At 37.2% G+C, this 19,582-nt stretch overlaps 2 protein-coding genes across 2 annotated transcripts; both read left to right on the top strand.

Moving 5' to 3' along the window:
* Positions 1–985: 985 nt before the first annotated feature.
* Positions 986–6,112, top strand: LOC103965377 (mitogen-activated protein kinase 19). Its single transcript, XM_009378430.3, has 10 exons — positions 986–1,538; positions 2,491–2,899; positions 3,113–3,240; positions 3,346–3,405; positions 3,836–3,985; positions 4,094–4,249; positions 4,352–4,563; positions 4,665–4,766; positions 4,909–5,066; positions 5,527–6,112. The coding sequence occupies exons 1-10, from the start codon at positions 1,512–1,514 to the stop codon at positions 5,949–5,951; spliced, it is 1,827 nt and encodes a 608-aa protein (XP_009376705.1). The 5' UTR covers positions 986–1,511; the 3' UTR covers positions 5,952–6,112.
* An 8,147-nt stretch (positions 6,113–14,259) lies between these two features.
* LOC103965378 (protein SRG1-like) lies at positions 14,260–17,997 on the top strand. The gene is made up of 4 exons (XM_009378432.3): positions 14,260–14,585; positions 15,133–15,380; positions 16,380–16,704; positions 17,533–17,997. The coding sequence occupies exons 1-4, from the start codon at positions 14,301–14,303 to the stop codon at positions 17,791–17,793; spliced, it is 1,119 nt and encodes a 372-aa protein (XP_009376707.1). The 5' UTR covers positions 14,260–14,300; the 3' UTR covers positions 17,794–17,997.
* Positions 17,998–19,582: the final 1,585 nt, after the last annotated feature.

Below are 19,582 nucleotides of genomic sequence, written 5' to 3'. Positions count from 1 at the left end.
TTTATGGTAATATTTAGGGGTGGTTCGGTATGGGATACCATACCGAAACTAGTATCCCGAATCCCAAACCGAAATTTTTCGGGACGGGAATTTGAAGACCAATCCCAAACCAAATTTTCGGGAATCCCAAATTTCGGGAATCCCGAAATATTTTCGGGATTTTGGGACAAATCGGGAATCCCAAATTGAAATATGAAATTATGAATTGTTCTTCAAATATATAATTCAAGAACACATTTATGAACTAGGAATTTCATTTCATTCACACTACCATTTAATTGAACATTGGCATGCTTTACTTTTTTTATCATAGTCAAAATTGAAATTAATTAAACTCTTTTTGCAATCTGTTGAGAGACAAAAGAATCAAGCCTTCTGAAATCATCAGCCATGGCAGCAGCAATAATAAAATCCACATGAATATCAAACAGAACATGAAAAATATGCAAGGTGTAGGACATTCTAGGTTGCTAAGCATGAATTAGAAACTACTAGCATCAATTATAAAAGAATAATATATATATGTATAAATATATATAATAATTAATATTATATATTTTCGGTTTGGTATGGGATTCCCGAAATATCGAGAAGCCAATCCCGAATCCCATACCAAAATTTTGGGATTGGTTCTGGATAGCATCCCGAAAATTTCGGGAATTTCGGTTTGGGAAATTTTTGGTTTGGAATTGGGATTTTTTCGGTTCGGTTCGGGATTTTTGGGAATTTTTTCCACCCCTAGTAATATTAACTTACGAACTCGTAATAAATTTGAACACGTGTAAAATATAGTTCAGTGGATTCAAATTGGATAAGCTGGAATTTATTGTTCTCCATGGTTAAATGACCGAAAGAGGCATAGTATCTGAAAGAATTACGAATACGGCCACTGACGCGTGCGCCAGCAGTATACACTAGCGGTATTGGACGGACAAATTTAAAAATATAAAAAAAAGTCCGTTGCGGTGGGTAAATCGAACAAATCAAAATTATCAATTAAATAAAAAAAAAGACGACGACGACGACGATCTCTCTCTCTCTCTCTCTCTCTCTCTCTCTCTCTCTCTCTCTTCCTTTTCTTTGAATTCCCTTCCACTTCTCTCCGATCCGACGCCGCCACCGCCGCCCTACGGGATCTCTCGTTCCCAAAGAGAGCCTAGGGTTTCCAATTTCAAATTTCGAGCAATCCTTGTGGGGTTTGGAAATTGGATTTTTCCAAAGTTTCTAGGGTTTCCTTTCTGAATTTGGGGTGGATTTTGGGATTGCTGGATCTGTGGAAATTGGGAAATTGAGGGGAGGGTGTGGATTTGGATAAGAGAGGAGGTTGGTGGTGTATGCGTTTGTGCTAGAACGGACTCTGGACTCGTCGTTCGGACTGGGGCAAATGTGGATAGTTTAATTTTCTTCTTCTTGTTCTTCCTGGTGCAAAGATTTTGTATTTATAGCTTTATCAGTCGTCGTTTCCTTTTGGAGTTCGAATTTTGTTCGATTACTAAAAGAGCAAGAAGAAGATGATGCGTCCTGATCACCAAAAAAAGGTATCTTTCGTTATCTCTCTGTATTTTTTTTTTTGGAGTTTTTGAAGAACTGGGTTGTGGTTATCATCATCGATTTGGTTGCTTAGAGAATGTTTTCCAGAATTTGGAAGATATCATTCAAAATTTAATGGGTTTATGATTTTCTTTTAACATTTTACTATGGGTCATGTAAAATTGTCGTCATATTATCCATATTTATAGGGTTAGTAATAAACCCAATTTGGTTTTTGGGTGGCATTCTTTTTCCAGTTTCCAGTTTCTTGGGTGAACTGTTCAATTGCTTTTTCTCTCGGGTTGTTTTGTTGATGCTACTGTTTTTGTAGTAATTATTACTATTGGTGCTATTTATTTTGTTTTGGTCACTCCAATAAGCAGAATAGTTTAATTACTGAATGTGTTTTGAATATTCTTTTTTATGTGGTGTTGGTACAGATTGTGTTTTATTTTTTGTTTTCTGATTCTTTGTGGTGGAATTGCACTCAAAGCAAGGAATCTAGTCCCTTTTACAACTGTTAGATACTCCACCATAGCATACTGTTTTAATTTGCTCCCTTTTCTTCTGGCACCTGATTCTATTCTCCTGTTCTATTACTTTCTTCGAGGGCCATTTGAGTTTGTAGTTATTGCAATGTATACCTCGGTTCCTATGTAAACAAAAAGGGTCTCTTGGTAACTCTTTAACAGAACTTTAACAAACTGAGATATGTTAAGGAAACCTTGACCTTAGGAAGAAGCATTTGTTATGAAATCATTGGTGCTTTGTGATCGATCGTAAGCTGTTTCTTTCAGTTCATGAAAATTTGCTGGATTTTTCTGCTTACCACCTAGTTGATCATAAAACTTATGTTATGACATTGTATTTTGTTGTAAAAAGGAAGTTGCAATTTGTTTGATTTTTGGAATTTATATATGCACGTTCATGTTTTTCTAAATCTATTCTTGCTATTTTCAGGAGCTGAAAGAGATGGACTTTTTCACGGAATATGGTGAAGCTAATAGATATAAGATTCTTGAAGTCATAGGGAAAGGAAGTTATGGGGTTGTTTGTGCAGCTATTGACACACATACTGGGGAGAAAGTTGCGATAAAGAAAATACATGGTATCTTTGAGCACATCTCCGATGCTATTAGGATCTTGCGTGAAGTTAAGTTGCTTAGACTTTTAAGACATCCTGATATTGTCGAAATTAAGCGCATCATGTTGCCACCTTCAAAGAGGGAGTTCAAAGATATTTATGTTGTTTTCGAGCTCATGGAGTCTGATCTTCACCAAGTTATCAAGGCTAATGATGACTTGACCTGCGAACACCATCAATTCTTTCTTTACCAGATGCTACGTGCATTGAAATATATGCATACAGGTGACTCTCCTGTTTTTCTCATTTATGCTCATTGTTCTTTATTTGTTTTTTCCATACATTGTTAAATTTCGTAAACAATGTGTTTAAGTACGGAATGTATCCATAGTTGTATTAATTCTTGAATGGTAGATATATTCTATTTTTAGGTTTTTTTGTTATTTATGGAAAGCCAAGGGGGAATTTCATGATAAGTATAAGTGTTTTTGGTTGCAGCCAATGTGTATCATAGAGATCTTAAGCCAAAAAATATACTGGCAAATGCAAATTGCAAGCTTAAAGTTTGTGATTTCGGACTAGCAAGAGTTGCTTTTAATGATACTCCAACAACAATATTTTGGACAGTAAGTAATTTTCAAGCTTCTAATTTCCTTCAAAAGAATTTTATACGTTTCAAACCTGCTTATCAATTAATGTCATCTATGTTGCTTCTTTTGATGCACTTATAGGACTATGTGGCAACACGGTGGTATAGAGCTCCAGAACTATGTGGGTCATTCTTTTCCAAGGTATGGATTTTCTACCATCAATGACTTATATTCAGATTTCAGAGCCAATGGCAATATAGATAGATCATTCTCCATTTTCTTTCGACTGTAAAACTGGTTCTGTTATGATGTTGTATGGTTTGTTATTGACTTTTCTCTTAGGACAGTCTCCTGTTGAATTTCTACTTGTTTTAAATTTACTTGGTTTGACATAGGTGAAATCATGCTTTTATTTCTGTCTGGAATGTCTTCTGAGTGCTTTATAGTAAGCAGTAATACTAGATTATAATAATTCTTGTTCAGGGAGGACTATTGAATTCTCCTGGAAGTTGTATCTGTCATTCAGGTAATTGTGTCAGGTTATGTCCGTTTCTCTGGAGTGATTTAAGTGCTTCATGAGCTTTCAAATTCTGGTTCCATGATCTAATTTTTGCTTGCATCTTGTTTGCAGTACACACCTGCAATTGATATATGGAGTATTGGCTGCATCTTTGCCGAGGTATTGACAGGGAAGCCATTGTTTCCTGGTAAAAGTGTCATTCATCAATTAGATTTGATCACTGATCTCCTTGGAACACCTCCGCTAGAGACCATCTCTGGAGTACGTGCCATTTATTCCCCCTCTCTCTCTCTCTCTCTCTCAAGCACACATGCGTGTGTATTGCTGTTTTTCCCTAGTTACTAATGCCATGGCTATTTTTGCATTCAGGTTAGAAATGAGAAGGCAAGGAAATACTTGATGGAAATGCGGAGAAAACCTCCTGTGCCATTTACACAAAAATTTCCCAAGGCAGATCCTCTAGCACTCTGCCTATTACAAAGGCTATTGGCTTTTGACCCAAAGGACAGACCAACTGCCGAGCAGGTTTGTGTTATGTCTAATTGAGTGCTTTCACCAGATGAATTTTTCCTCAAAATGCATTTAGCACAGTTGGGACTAAAACCTCTTTCTGTTTGTTTTATATAGGCACTAGCTGATCCTTACTTTAAGGGCCTAGCCAAAGTTGAGAGAGAACACTCTTGTCAGCCTATTTCGAAGATGGAATTTGAATTTGAAAGGCGAAGGGTCATAAAAGAGGACATAAGAGAACTAATTTACCGGGAAATACTAGAATACCATCCTCAGCTACTTAAGGACTACATGAATGGAACTGAAGGCACAAGTTTTATGTATCCAAGGTTGAGAGTTTACTTCTTATCAATCCTATAATCCTCTTACATTTTTTCTTGTTATATAGAATTTGCTGTTTCCATATATTTATAACATTTGTTCAATGCAGTGCTATAGGCCAATTCAGAAAGCAGTTTGCTTATCTTGAGGAAAATGGTGGGAAAACTGGATCGGTTGTTCCTCCAGAGAGGAAGCACGTCTCCCTTCCACGGTATGTTATTTTCAAGTTCCTTTCATTGTAGGTCAATGTTAGTCTTATGCTTTCATCAGTAAAGATTTTGATTTTGAGAGTTTTTCTTTGATTATGCATGTTATTATGAATTTGCGCATCCAATCACATTCCTTGTCTTCAGGTCCACTGTTCACTCGAGTACAATCCCCCCTAATGCACAGCCAAATTTGCTATCATATGAAAACTGGCAGACACAGGAGGCTTCCAGCAGTTTTAGAGTAACAGACGCTTCTGGAAATGCACCAAAGGTTTCACGGCCGCCGCCGAGGGTGCCAACAGGTAATCCACTGCCTTCTTGTCAAGCATTAGCTATGGGATGTGATAATATCTAGCTAATCTTATTTTACAGTATGCAATTTCAAATTCGAAGTGGCAGAATTTATTACAATGTACTGATGATTTGTGATGAGGCAGAGTTGGTTTTGGAACCAATAATCCCTCTTTGTGTTCCCCAACACTTACTGTTCTGTTCTGACATTGACTATACCTAATAGTCACATTGGGTCTTAGCTTCAGAAGCGTTAATGACTTTAGTTTTGTCTATTGTTTGATTTATGGCATTCCAGGGTTCCCCCGCGGGGGGGGGGGGGGGGGGGGGGGGGGGTGGTGGTGGTGTGTGTGCGCGGTAGTTCAGATCTGTCCGTTTTGTTTTTGCTTTTGCTCTAGTACTATTACATTGGTGCATCTATTCGTTTTGTTTTTGCTTTACCAGTTTTAATTATATTTCCTTCCCCTACAGCAAAACCTGGGCGAGTTGTTGGACCAGTTCTTCCATATGAGAATGGCAGAAATGTGAGGGAAACCTATGATCCAAGGACATTCTCTAGAAACGCAGTTCCTCCTCAGTCTGTCACTCCACACTGCTTCTTCAGAACTCATACTGCCAATCAAGACAAGGCTGGAGCGGAGATACGGAGGGATGAATCACATGCTAAACTGCAACCCCAGCCCGAACAGCGCAGCTTAGCAGCAAAACCTTTGCCGGGCATGGCCATTGAAGTCAACACGAACCCATACTACCCACCACCCACCAAAGTAGATCAATTAAACTCGATAGATTCAAAATTACTGCAGGCGCAATCTCAGTTTGGTCCTGTAGGTGCTGCAGCCGTAGCTGTAGCTGCTCACCGGAACACTGGAGCTGTTCAGTATGGATTGTCTTAAGTGGGTTTAATGGGGGTATTCAAGAGGAGTGAGAGTCTTTAGATTTGAGGAGGGTGGAGTGGTAGTGTAATCCCAATTTTTTCCTTTCCAATTGTGCCTTCTGTAATTATGTGTATGCACTGTTGGATAATAGTAATTAATAGTAAAGCTTTGTTTTCTAATCTTGTATATATATTGACTTAATGGATAAGGCAAATGATACTTGTAGAGTAACTGAAATTATGCTACTGCCCAAACTATCCAAGCTTGAGGGCGTCGACGAGAGCTCTTGGGAGTCATCAGCTTGTTATTTCCGGCGTACCTTTGATTCGTTGAGCGAGAGCCCTTCCACACGGGAGTCCTAGATCATTGTGGTCGAGGTTCATCTTTGTTCAACAAGTAGGTCTGACAGTCAGGCAAGCTTATACCATTACGCGAGGAAAGAGGCCCCTTTTCCCTTCGCTCAATTGAAATTGCGCGCTTCACTAATATAAGGCTCAAGTAAAAGGCTTTAATGTCAAAGGTGTTTTCAAAACCTTTAGGACGTTCACTGTTCATTCCTGTTAAGGTTAAATATCCAACAACAGAAACATGAGTGAGATGTTGGGCCTTCAACAGGCCAACTGTTTAATTTTAGTCCAAACAAGGTGGTCAAGATGAAAACGTCAGACCAATCGAGTTTTTGGTTTTCAGAAACTACGAAGGCCTGTCCAAAACCTTCAGTGTCTCCTGGTTCTTGCCAAAACTTTTTCTTTTCTTCCATGGGTAGGTTGAAGAACTCTTTTGAGTTTCTGTCTTCATTTTCTCCAACAAGGAAGACCTCACACAGTGGTTTACCACTGCAACATACATAGATATGATGCCTTCATGATTGCTTTCTAATTGCCAAGTTAGTTAGTGAAAGAACCTACATATTTGCGGTTAAAATTATTTAAGAACGCAGCGAAAATCATACGAAATAGCAAATTTAAAATACGTAGGCAAAGTGTAAGTATAGTAGCCAACATGACTAGGGAAAAAAAAACTTGAATTTAGAGTAATAATACATTTACCCCTTTTTTTATACCATATTTGTATCATCTCTTTAATAGAGATAAGACCTACTAATACATATAGGTCCCATCTCTATTAGAAAGATAGTACAAATATGGTACGGATAATAGTTTTGTTGAATTTATATTGTAGCTCATCAAAGATTTTAAGTTCCGTGAAGAACTTACTTACAAATTTAAGTAATCTTGTTCGTATTGATCTTTTCACAAACTAACACAGTACATTTGCATTGTAGTATATATATGTAACTAAGGTAGCTTACAGACTAAGCTAATAGATATAACAAACTCTTAACTAATTGTCTAATCTTATGACACATGTCAAGAGAATAACCTTTAGATTGACTACTCCTTTTAGTTCATATGTTAGCAAACTGCTTAAGTGAAGAAACAAATTGAACCAACAACACCTGTTTTGCCACCCGTTCCCTCACAAAATGGACATCAATTTCAATATGTTTTGTTCGCTGATGTTAGACAGGATTACATGTAAGAGCAATGGCTGAGAGATTATCACAATATAGAGTAGGTGTTCCAGAAATAGGAACTTGCAAAAACTGTAACAATTGTTTTATCCAATCAATCTCAGCAGCTGTTGTAGACAATGCTTGATATTCAGCTTCATTGGAAGAACGAGATATAGTATTTTGTTTCTTGGAGGGCCATGAGATGGGGTTTGAGCCAAGAAAAACAACCAACCCTGTAGTGGATCTCCTATCATTGGGATCCCCTACCCAAGCACATCACTGAATGCTTGTAAATCCAATCTTCATTTGGTATAATGAAGTCCACAGCCTTTAGTAGCCTTGAGATACCTTAGAATTCGTTTAACTGCCACGGCGAATGCAATATCAGGTTGAGTAAAGATGAGGTATTGAAGTGCTCCCACAAGGCTTCTATATAATGCTGGATTATTGTAAAGCTTCCCATCATCATTCAACAATCTATTGTAAGGTAGGCAAGGAGTATCACATGGTTTAGACAATTCCGTTCCAGACTTAATGAGCAAATCATTAACATATTTGTCTTGAGATAGGCAGAAGCCATCTTTCTTATGAACAACCTAAATACCAGGGAAGTAATGTAATGGCCCAAACTCTTGAGTAAGAGCATGTATAACATCTGATATTGCTTGAGATGCACTCTCCGTGATGATAATGTCATCCACCTATAAGAGGAGAATCACAACCATTCACAACTTTAACAAATAAAGAGGAATCACTATAGGTGAATTTAAAACCCAAAGTCGGCAAGAAACTAGTGAATCTGTCATTCCAAGCCCTTGGGGCTTGCTTGAGACCATATAAGGACTTATGTAACTCACAAACATAGTCATTATGAGTGGAATCAAGAAAACAACGAGGTTGAGCTATATAGATTTCCTCTTGTAGCACACCATGCAGAAAAGCATTTTTCATATCAAGTTGTCGAAGATTCCAATTAAAATGAGCAACCAAAGGAAGGACTAACCGCACAGTGGTTGGTTTAACCACGGGACTAAATGTCTCACCATAGTCTATACCTTCCTCTTGATTGAAACCCTTTGCAGCCAATCGAGCCTTATACCTCCCTATTGAACCATCTGCATTGTAACATCCCACATCGCCCAGGGGAGTGTATCCTGTAAGCCTTATATATATATTCCCATCTCTACCTAGCACGAGGCCTTTTGGGAGCTCACTGGCTTCGAGTTCCATTGGAACTTCGAAGTTAAGCGAGTTCGCGCGAGAGCAATCCCAGGATGGATGACCCACCGGGAAATTCTCGTGTGAGTTCCTAGAAACAAAACGATGATTGTATGGTCGGGGCCCAAAGTGGACAATATTGTGCTACGGTGGAGATGAGCCTGAGATGTGGTGGGGGCTAGGGTCGGGATGTGACAATTTGGTATCAGAGCTGATCCCTGGTCGGATGTGTGTTGACGAGGACGTCGGGCCCCTACAGGGGGTGGATTGTAACATCCCATATCGCCTAGGGAAATGGATCCTGTAAGCCTTATATGTATATTACCATCTCTAACTTGCATGAAGCCTTTTGAGAGCTCATTGGCTTCGGGTTCCATTGGAACTTCGAAGTTAAGCTAGTTCGCGAGAGAGCATTCCCAGGATGGGTGACCCACTGGGAAATTCTCATATGAGTTCCCAGAAACAAAACCTTGAGGGCATGGTCAGGGCTTAAAGCGGACAATATTGTGCTACGGTGGAGATAGGCCCGGGATGTGATGGGGGCCCGGGCCGGGATGTGACATGCATTTTTTTTAATCTTGAACACCCACTTGTAGCCTACCAAGTCTCTGTGAGGAGGAAGAGGTACAAGAGACAAGGTTCCTTGATTATGTAGAGCACTCAACTCATCTTGCATTGCAGCCAACCATACTGGAGATTTTAATGTTGATTTGTATGTTGCAGGTTCAACTTTGGTAAGATCAGCACCACCATTTTCATGAACAGAAGCTAGTAGAGCAATCTTTTCAGAAATGTCACTCTTGGACCGAGTTTGCATAGGGTGAAGATGGTATGGACAAAATCACTTGAAGTTGTTCTCCCTGAAATTCAGGAACCACATAGAGTGAATGAGAGGATTGTTGTGCAGTGCCAGTAATAGGTGGAGTGGCAGTAGAGAAACTGGAGCTTGAATCACTTAAAGTAGCAGAAATGTGATCATTCAAATTTGTAGGACTAATTGCAGCTGATAGAGGCATAAATTCTAGGCTTGGTGTATGAGAGACTAATGGTATAGTAGGCATACAGTTAAACTGAAGTGTGACGATAACATTGTTAAGATTTAGGGTTAACACAGGTGTGGATGTGGAAACAATAGGCAATGGAGTAAGTACATTAGAGCATTGAGAAACCAGAGTAATGTATGGGTATTCTGTCTCATCAAATAGAACATGATGAGATATAAACACTCTTCTTTCTGTGAACCTCAAAACAGATATAGCCTTTATACTTTGAGGCATACCCCAAGAAAATACATTTTGTGGTTTTAGGTTGCAGTTTAGTATGATTATAAGGTCTAAGCAAAGGATAGCATGAACAACCAAATACTCTAAGGTGATTAATCTCAGGAATGGAGTTAAACAAGGCCTCAAAAGGTGATTTATTTTCCAATGTTGATGACAGCATCCTATTGATGAGATAGACCGAAGCTTGACAAGCAAATGACCAAAATGAAGGTGGTAAATAGGCTGTTTGTAATAAGGTAATGGATGTCTCGATAATGTGTCTATGTTTCCTCTCGGCAAGCTTGTGTTGTTCTGGGGTATGTGGACAAGACATGTGGTGAATAATGCCTTTGTCCACCAGAAAATTTTGAAATGGTTTGCCTATATGTTCATCTCCACCATCACTCTGAAACACTTTAACATAAGCATTAAATTGGTTGACAATAAAGTGATAAAAAAAGACAAATGTAGTACCAACTTCACTTTTATTGCAGATTTGGAAAATCCAACAAAAACTAGTACATTCATCAATGAAAGTAACATAATATTTGAAGCCTTCAACAGAAATACAAGGAGCCAGGCCCCAAACATCACTATGTATTATCTCAAAAGGTTTTGCAGATTTGGATGGAGACATGGGAAAGGGAAGTTTACTAAATTTTCCTTCGAGACATGGAGAACAAACAATAGGTAAAGAATCAGAGGTACGAGAGACATTTGAATTTCTAAGAATATGAGATACAATGGTATTAGAGGGATGACTTAATCTATGATGCCAAAGTCTTGATGTAACTTGATGTCCAAGATATGTAGCCACATACGCCTTCTGTGTTGAAACTGGATGTGTTGGATAAATGATCGGATATAACCCATTACAGCACTGCCCTTTGTACAAAATCCTCCCTGTGGTTTTGTCCTAAATCCAGAAATAAAAGGCATAAAAAATTAACCAGCAATTATTATCCAAACATATTGGATGGACATATAACAGATTTTGTGTCAACTTTGGAACATAGAGAATTAGATTTTAATTGAAATGACTGCAGTGGAGTATGAAGAGTTGAAGAGCCAATGTGAGAGAGAGATAAACCTTCACCTTTGGCTGTTTGAATAGACTCATGACATAGATATGATGTAGCAAGAGAAAGATTATTCAAATCGATGGTCATATGATTGGTAGCACCCGTATCAGTAATCCAAACTTGTTGAGGTGGTGCAGAGGGCAGTTGAGTTGATATTGAATTGCCAGAAGCATTGTTGACATACATTGCAGTCATTGGAGATGATGATCTTTTTTGAAAACAGAACTCAGCACTATGATTTGAATTCCCACAAATTTGACAACCATTAGATTAAGATGCATTTCTGAATCTGCAAGTAGCAGCCATGTGATTGTTCTTGCCACAAATTTGACACCTTTGATAAGATCTAAACCATCATTGTTAGCCAAATGATTTGTCTTCACACAAATTTGACAAGGGATGATATGAGGATTGCCAAATTGAGGAGCAGAACCAAGGATTCTAGAACCAGGATTACCATTATTGAAAACTTGCTTTAAGTTTTTGAACCTGTTATTCAATTTAAATCTGCCATTGTTCTGATTATTGAAAGATTTGTAACCAGAGTTGGAGTTATAGAAAGTGTATGGCCCACCAGATTGCGTCTGAGACTGAAAATTTGAAGGTCTCTGAGTAAAATTAGGTGAATGAGCCACTAATGCATTAAGCATTGGAGAAGTATGAAGAGTCTCAATCATTACTTCTATAACAAGCAATTATGACTGAAGATCTTTCAGAGAAATAACAGATTCACGCCCCTTAATCACATACCTGATTGTATTATACGCAGATGGTAGGCCATTAAGTGTAAGGATCACAATATCATCATCTTCAAAATAGACACCAGCAACAGACAAATAATCGCTAGCTTCTTTGATTATTTGAAGATACACATTAATGGAATCAATACCTTTCTTGATAGTTTGCAACTCAGATTTCATCTGAAATATGCTTGTCCGAGTAACAGTAGAAAACTATTCCCTGAGGCGAGTCCATAGGTCCTGAGCACTTGTGCTTCCAATCACACAGGAAATGGCTGGTGGTGATAAAATAGTTGTGATAAGCTACATCAATGCTCTATCACGCATCCTCCAAACCAAATATTCATCAGATTCCTTGCAAGCAAGAAACTGATCAGACTGTTGTCTAGAAGAAATTTCGGAATCACCAAAATCTGGAGTTAGAAACCGAGATGGACATGGTGTAGAACCATCGATAAACCCCATAATTCCATGACATTCCAGTAAAAACTGCATTTGGAAATGCCAAGTCAAGTAATTGGTATCATCCAATTTCATGGTTACAAAGGTTGAAACCGATGAAATTAGAGAAGTAATAGGAGACTGCAATATCTGTAACTGATTGGCGGTCACCATTGTTGAATCTTCAAGAAAATGATGTATAGAGAACAAAACACAAATAGTTGGTGTGCATTACTTGAATCGAAGAAAGTGTCCCAAAATTAGAGACGCAGAATCCTAAATCAGAAAGAAAGAACCTGTGATCGAAGAACAAGAATGTATCACGAGAAGATTGTAGTAGTAGTAGCGGAAGCAAAGATTCCAAGATCGAAGAACCGTCAAGTCTTTACACTTGTGCTGGTGAAAGAGCTGATGAAGCTTGAATGGTGATTGATACCATGTTAACCAAGATTGATCTGTTGCAGTAGAGAAGATGAGTGCAGCAGAGACCGCAAAAACAGAGAGAGAGAGAGAGAGAGAGAGAGAAAGAGAATTAGAGAGAGAAGTAATCTTGTTCGTATTGATCTTTTCACTAACAAACACAGTACATTTACATTGTAGTACATATATGTAACTAAGGTAGCTTATAGACTAAGCTAACAGATATAACAAACTCTTAACTAATTGCCTAATCTTATGACACATGTCAAGAGAATAACCCTTACATTGCCTAATCTTAGGGATGCCAATGGTGGTGGGTCGGGTCGGGTCGGGGAATGCAAATATCATAACCGCTCTGTTATAGGACACCTCCATCGCGTATACGTACATGGCACCGTCATAAGTTTATTGAAATCATATAGAACTTGTTTGGATGTACTTTTAAAATAACTGAAAGCGCTTTTAGTGAAAATGTTTTTAAAACCAATCTTTAATAAAAATACGAGTGAATCTTGGAAAAGCATTTAAAGTACTTTCTGGAAGAAACACATAACTTGTACTGGAATCTATAATAATTTTCTTTAAAAACACTTTCAATCATTTTAAAAACATATTCAAACAACCCATAATGTTGAAAGCAACATTAAATACTAAAAAGATGACTCCTAAATTTGAACAGTGAAGAAAACGAGAACTTCAAAGATTATAAAATTACATCTTTATAATATTATTAACTGTATCGGGACGGGGTTATCAAATTTGCACCATCGCGTTTAAAAAAAGGAATCATCCCCACGATTATGATTCATATACACAAAGAATTTTAAATGTGTGTGGAATAAGGGATGATACATTACATGTAACAATATAATTGGTGAGATAATTGTATTAAAAGAATTAGCAACTTGAAAATAAAATTTTATTCTACTTATATAATGGCACATGGTATACCATCTATGTTTCGGACACACTAAAAAATAATTCGAGATAGAAAATGGATAGAAAGTGTGATTGAAGATGAATTTTTTCTAATGCTCTCTAAAATTTAGCTAAGAGTTCATTTAAGACATTCATTATCATTGGAGATAATGTAATTTATTATTCACGTGAGTTGATCTTAATTGATATCTTGTTGATTAAGAATAAGATTACACCGGAAAAAATAGACATATTCCTTTTTAATTATAAAGGCCGAAACCGCTTGACTTTCTGGAAAAAAGAGAGACAATTCTAATCAGATAAAACGTGGGTTGGTGACTGGTCCATATCGGGGAGAAAATTTTTGTTGTGATCGGAATATGAATAATACATCATGTTTTTTTATATAAATGGTGAAAAATTATGGTTTTTAAGTTATTAGTTTTTTAACATACATATTTCATCATATGTATAATGACACGTGATATACCATCTTATGTTCCGATCATATTAAAAAATCTCTCCGTATCGAGACACAAAGGACAAAGTCTCTATAGGTAACAAAGCTAACTTTGATCATCAGCCGTTGTAGCACCGAAGAGAAAGGGACAATATCCACCGAAGAGAGAGGGACAATATCGTAGCACCGAAGAGAGAGGAACAATATCCACACACACACACACACACACACACCCACACCCACACACACAAATATTTTAGTATAAATACCATTACCAGAGCCTGTCTAAAACACCCATTACGCAAAAGCTATGGAAGAAAAGGCATCTGCCGGAAAGAGCATGTACGGTGGTTCTCTTCTTGTGCCTAGTGTTCAAGAATTAGTAAAGAAGCCCATAACCACAATCCCACCAAGATACATACAGCCTCATCATCAAGATGGTAACCAAGAGCATGAAATGATCATCAATTCTGATCATCATGCTCATCAAATACCATCCATTGACATGCAGAAATTGCTTTCCCAAGAATCAACCAGTTCCGAATCTGAACTAGCTAGGCTCCATTTTGCTTGCAAAGAATGGGGTTTCTTCCAGGTAATTAGATTACCTAGCTTATTCCACTTACATCTTTCATCAGATTGTTCTGATTGTTTTTTGTCCATGAGAACTTCTCGATGATCATTTAGTCCAGTATGTCATCTAGTCTTCGTTGGCGATGTGAAGATCAGTACATAAATATGTAATCATGTAATTAAATATAAGGTTTTTATCAAAAATCGTCTATGAAATTGGCTCCCACCATCAAGATAATCTCTGATCTTGGAAATCGATCAATGTAGTCTCTGAAAATAGGTGTCGCAAATCAATGTAGTCTTTTGTCACAATTCTGTCAAAAATCATGTTGTATGCTGATATGGCACATAAATATGTCCCACAAGATGTATAGATTTTTATCACAAATAGTCTTTTAAACTGACTCACACCATCAAAGTATATTTAGTTTTTTTGTTCTTTTTCTGGGTGAACTTGGCTACTTTCTAGTCCTAACCTATCCTTTTTCACCTTGCCTGCATACTGAATTTTTAGAATTTGCTAATTCGTAGGCTTTTGGCCATAGTATTCACTCTATATATTTTTACAGTTGGTAAACCATGGTGTGAGCTCTTCCTTGGTGGGGAAAATAAAGACAGAAATTCAAGACTTCTTCAACCTACCCACAGAAGAGAAGAAAAAGTTTTGGCAACAGCCAGGAGACGTGGAAGGTTTTGGACAAGCCTTTGTAATTTCTGAAGACCAAAAACTCGACTGGGCTGACATGTTCTTCTTGAACACTCTTCCTGTCCAATTGAGGAGGCCTCACCTATTCCCAAAGCTCCCTTCTCCTTTCAGGTCCTCTTGTGATCTCAAACATATGTGTTTATCTTGATTTTGTGCATTATGAATGTGAATCCAGGGATATATCGAAAAGTAATGTTGTTTAGTTTATAAAATAAAAAAAATAAAAAAATAAAAACTGACCTTATTGCTTACAATCTCTGATAGACCAACATCCCACCAAACGGTAAAAACCTACCCGCACAACCGCAACACCACCCAGACCATCACTCGAATTCCAACCGCTGCAGGACCACCACCGCTCCAAAACCTCCCCACCTTCGCCCATCTAACCCTCCTCTGTACACTACTTTCTCGTCGCAGAACTCGAATCGAGACGGCACAGCATCACGAAAGAGCGAGAAGAACCCAGACACTAGATAAAGAAAACAAGCATAGGTCAATCGGCGTGTTCGCGGACATGGCGATTGACAACCCATTGCGAGCCTCGAACCAATCATGACGTCCCGGACATAGCGGTTGGCAACCCATTACGAGCCGGCATCGACGCCGCTGTGAGGGAGGATATGCAGACGAGGCAAGGCATCTGATTGTTACCAGTCTTCGAACTCAAAATCACGAGGATCTATGCTATATTGCTATAGCACTTTACAACCAAAGCTGGGTTGCGATTCTGATCTTAGGTTTTTTTTATAAAGTACATAAATTATGTTATATTTGGTCAATGATAACAAATATTATGTCGTGAAATCTTAAAGTGGATGAGAACATAAGACACTAAGCTAGAATATCAACCCTCTAAAAAAATCGTTGACATTAATCCAATTTTCTATTTTACAATTTAAAAGACTAAAAACTAATTTATTTTGAAATTCCTTAGAAATAGACCCTTGCAACTTCTATTTTTTAGACAAAAACCTACCTAACTTTAAATATCTAACTAAAACCCAAAAATATTTCAACTCATGCCACTATATCCAAATCATATATTGGGCACATTTTATTATTATCAGATATATCTGAAAATAATTCACCTATATTTTTACAATGCAGAGAGACTTTCGAAACTTACTCATTGGAACTGAAAAACCTAGCCATGACTATACTATCACACATGGAAAAAGCTTTGCAGACGGAAGCCAAGGAAGTGACCAACTTATTCGAAGATGGATTGCAAGCGGTGAGGATGAACTATTACCCTCCGTGTCCTCAGCCGGAGACAGTCATCGGTCTGACCCCTCACTCTGATGCTATTGGCCTCACCGTCCTCCTACAAATCAACGAAATGGATGGCCTCCAAGTAAAGAAAGATGGGATTTGGTTTCCTGTGAAACCATTACCTGATGCCTTTATTGTGAATATTGGAGACATTCTAGAGGTAATGATGTTCACTGGTAACTTAAACATTTTGAATATTATCTTGCTAGATACATGGATGAAAATGTTATCTGACTGTCAAATTTCATATAATTGATTATCTGGTGAATGTGAATCCTACATCTGAAAAAGAAGAAATCTTACATGTGCTTATAAGAGATTAGGTTATTCATATATTACTAATTGGTTTTATGGTAGAACTCTAACTTTTTTCATGGTACTAGAGAAAGTTGGCCCATGTGCGAAGCTTAACAGCCACACGTGCTCCACGTCACCCAGTTAGTGTTGTCCACGTGTTTAGCTTGAAAATTTGTCACACGTGAGGGGGTGTGTGAGGATGTGAAAGCAAAAGACTCTCACATCGGTGAAAACCTTGTAAGGGCTTATAAGATGTTAGACTACTCTCCATAATAGTTTATGTTCAAATTTAATTTTACACCGTGACTTACAAAAATATCTGGAAATTTTTTTTTTTTTTACTCCAGAATTACCCAGTACCAATATTCACTCTGGTGAGGATAAAAATATCTGGTAAAAAAAATTTTTACTCCAACATTACCCATTACCAATATTAACTCTAATGAGGATAAAGACTGTAGCGTTATTCATGTCATTTATTAACTATATTGCTAAGCATGTAAATCTTTCACATAGCTTAATCTTTAAAATTTTTTAGTGCGTGAGTGCGTCCTATATTTTCTGAGAGACATGTTGAACAATTATTTAAAAAAAAAAAAAAAAAAGAAAGCTTGATCCTTAATAATTTATACCTATTGCAGCTATTACTTTTCATTTTTAGTGGTCAAGTATGTGCATGTATGCATGGCAGATTATAACAAATGGGACGTATCATAGCATTGAGCATCGGGCAACTGTGAACTCTGAAAAAGAAAGGCTCTCAGTCGCCACATTTTACTCCCCCAGATTTGGTGCTGAGATTGGCCCGGCCTCCAGCTTGATCACTAAGCAAACACCTGCAGCATACACAAGGGTGGCAGTTGAAGAATATTTCAAAGCATTATTTGAACGTAAGCTTAATGGAAAGTCTTTTCTTGACGAAATGAAGATTAAGTATAATGTTAATCAGTAGAGAGAGATCTCTGAAGAGAATAAAAGGTGTATGTTGTAAAATTAATATGCCCAAATTAACAAGTGTGGATGCCATCTCTAGTTGTATCGTGAGACAAACTAGGAGTAATGCTAAGGAATTACATTTTTGTATCACATTGATATACCATCTTATATGGCAAGTAATGCATACAATAACATTCAACAAGACAAGTTCATTAATTGATGTGGCACTTGCCTCATGAGATAATATACTGATGTGTAAAAAAAAGGGTCTCCTTAACATTTTCCGACAAACTATGGTTATATTTTCTTTCTTGGATATGATGCTATATTTGACAAACTCATAGTTGAAAACCTTTACAATGAATACATGAGAACACCCCAAATTTGAAAAAGACATGAGACGTAACACTATTATGTAATCAAGTTTTCTAAAAAGATAATGTTAGGGAGACTAATATATTAAACTAAATTTACAAATAAAATAATGTGTCATCAATAAGAAATAAAATTAACCAACAGTTAATTAATAATTCAATCATTAACAACCTTACCATGTAATTTACAAAATTATTTTAAAATTTTAATCTTCTTAGTATTTTTCAAAAATATATTCTCATTGCACGCAAGTTCCTGCCGTCAAGCTTGGACAGTTTAAGCAATGGCAGTTCAGTGGTAACTCTACCTACTATTATTCTACATGCACTACTGCCTTGTAGACAATATTTTTAAAAGAATAGAAAACAACTTGCGTACACATAATTACAAAAGGCACAAGTGGAAAGAAAAGAATGTGGATTATACAATCACTCCGACAGAAATCAAATATATAATTGTGATCCCTCCAACCAATGATTTGTTGTGTAACGATTCCTTCTGGCTTGACTTATGCGACCACTGATGTGAGCAAAATCCATGAAATTCCTTTGAGAAATTAAACAATATGAATATGATAAAGATGCATGGGATGCTATCTAGACCACTAAACCAGGCTTTGGACAGTTACACACACAGTGGCGAAGCTGCAAAGGGACAAGGAGGGACGTCCGCCCCTCCCTCTCGCCGGAAATTAAGCATAGGAGTGGTGGTTCTGCCCCTCTGATCCTGTCAGAAGTTATGGTTGCTTGGCCTGCTTTCTGGTTCCAGATTCCTGTTGCTATGCAGCAGTGTTTGTTTGTTTTTGTTTGTTTGTTTTTTTTTTTTTTTCTGAATTTTTTTTTCTAACCAAATGATGCGTTTAAATTAGTATGATTAAAAGAAAATAATTGAAGTGGGGACCACTGGTCCCCCATTACCTCTGCCCTCACACGTCCCCCTTTCATGTTGTTTTTTTTATTCTTTTTTTATTTCTTACTTTATATTATACTTAACCCCAATTGATTAATTAATACGAAATTTTAATTAATATAGAATCACAAAGTAATACACTAATATAGTTATTGATTACTGATTAATTGAATTGAATTTTGGTATATTGAATAATTCATATGATTATTGGCATTAATTAATTGAATTGCTGGTTTAATTACTTAGTAGTCATATAGTATATTTTACTCAAGGATTAAGAGTCTAAAACCGGGAGGAATTAGTGACCTTGCAAAGGAGTTGGTGAAGATCGGGAGGCATGCAAGCTATATGATAGCGTATAAGCTTCTTATATTAGTTTTGGTGTTAGTAGCTGCAACCGCTTCAATGGAGAGAGCTTTTTCTGCTATAATAAACATCATTGTGTACAAAATGGGAGATCAAGGATTGAGGAATAACATGATTGTTTACACTGAGAGAGATATATTTGCTTTTATTGATAA

This window comes from the organism of the source record quoted next, unplaced genomic scaffold (assembly GCF_019419815.1).
Source record: "Pyrus x bretschneideri cultivar Hongxiangsu unplaced genomic scaffold, Pyrus_bretschneideri_v1 Contig25, whole genome shotgun sequence".
Lineage (NCBI taxonomy): Eukaryota > Viridiplantae > Streptophyta > Magnoliopsida > Rosales > Rosaceae > Pyrus > Pyrus x bretschneideri.
Note: the sequence above shows the minus strand (reverse complement) of the source record. Positions and strands in the feature narration are given on the sequence as shown.

Coding starts and splice junctions, on each gene's coding strand:
- LOC103965377 (XM_009378430.3), top strand. CDS start 1,512: ATGATGCGTCCTGATCACCAAAAAAAG. Junction 2,900..3,112: donor ATTGAAATATATGCATACAG/GTGACTCTCCTG, acceptor TTTTGGTTGCAG/CCAATGTGTATCATAGAGAT. Junction 5,067..5,526: donor GCCGCCGAGGGTGCCAACAG/GTAATCCACTGC, acceptor CTTCCCCTACAG/CAAAACCTGGGCGAGTTGTT.
- LOC103965378 (XM_009378432.3), top strand. CDS start 14,301: ATGGAAGAAAAGGCATCTGCCGGAAAGAGCATGTACGGTGGTTCTCTT. Junction 14,586..15,132: donor AAGAATGGGGTTTCTTCCAG/GTAATTAGATTA, acceptor ATATTTTTACAG/TTGGTAAACCATGGTGTGAG. Junction 15,381..16,379: donor AAGCTCCCTTCTCCTTTCAG/GTCCTCTTGTGA, acceptor TTTACAATGCAG/AGAGACTTTCGAAACTTACT.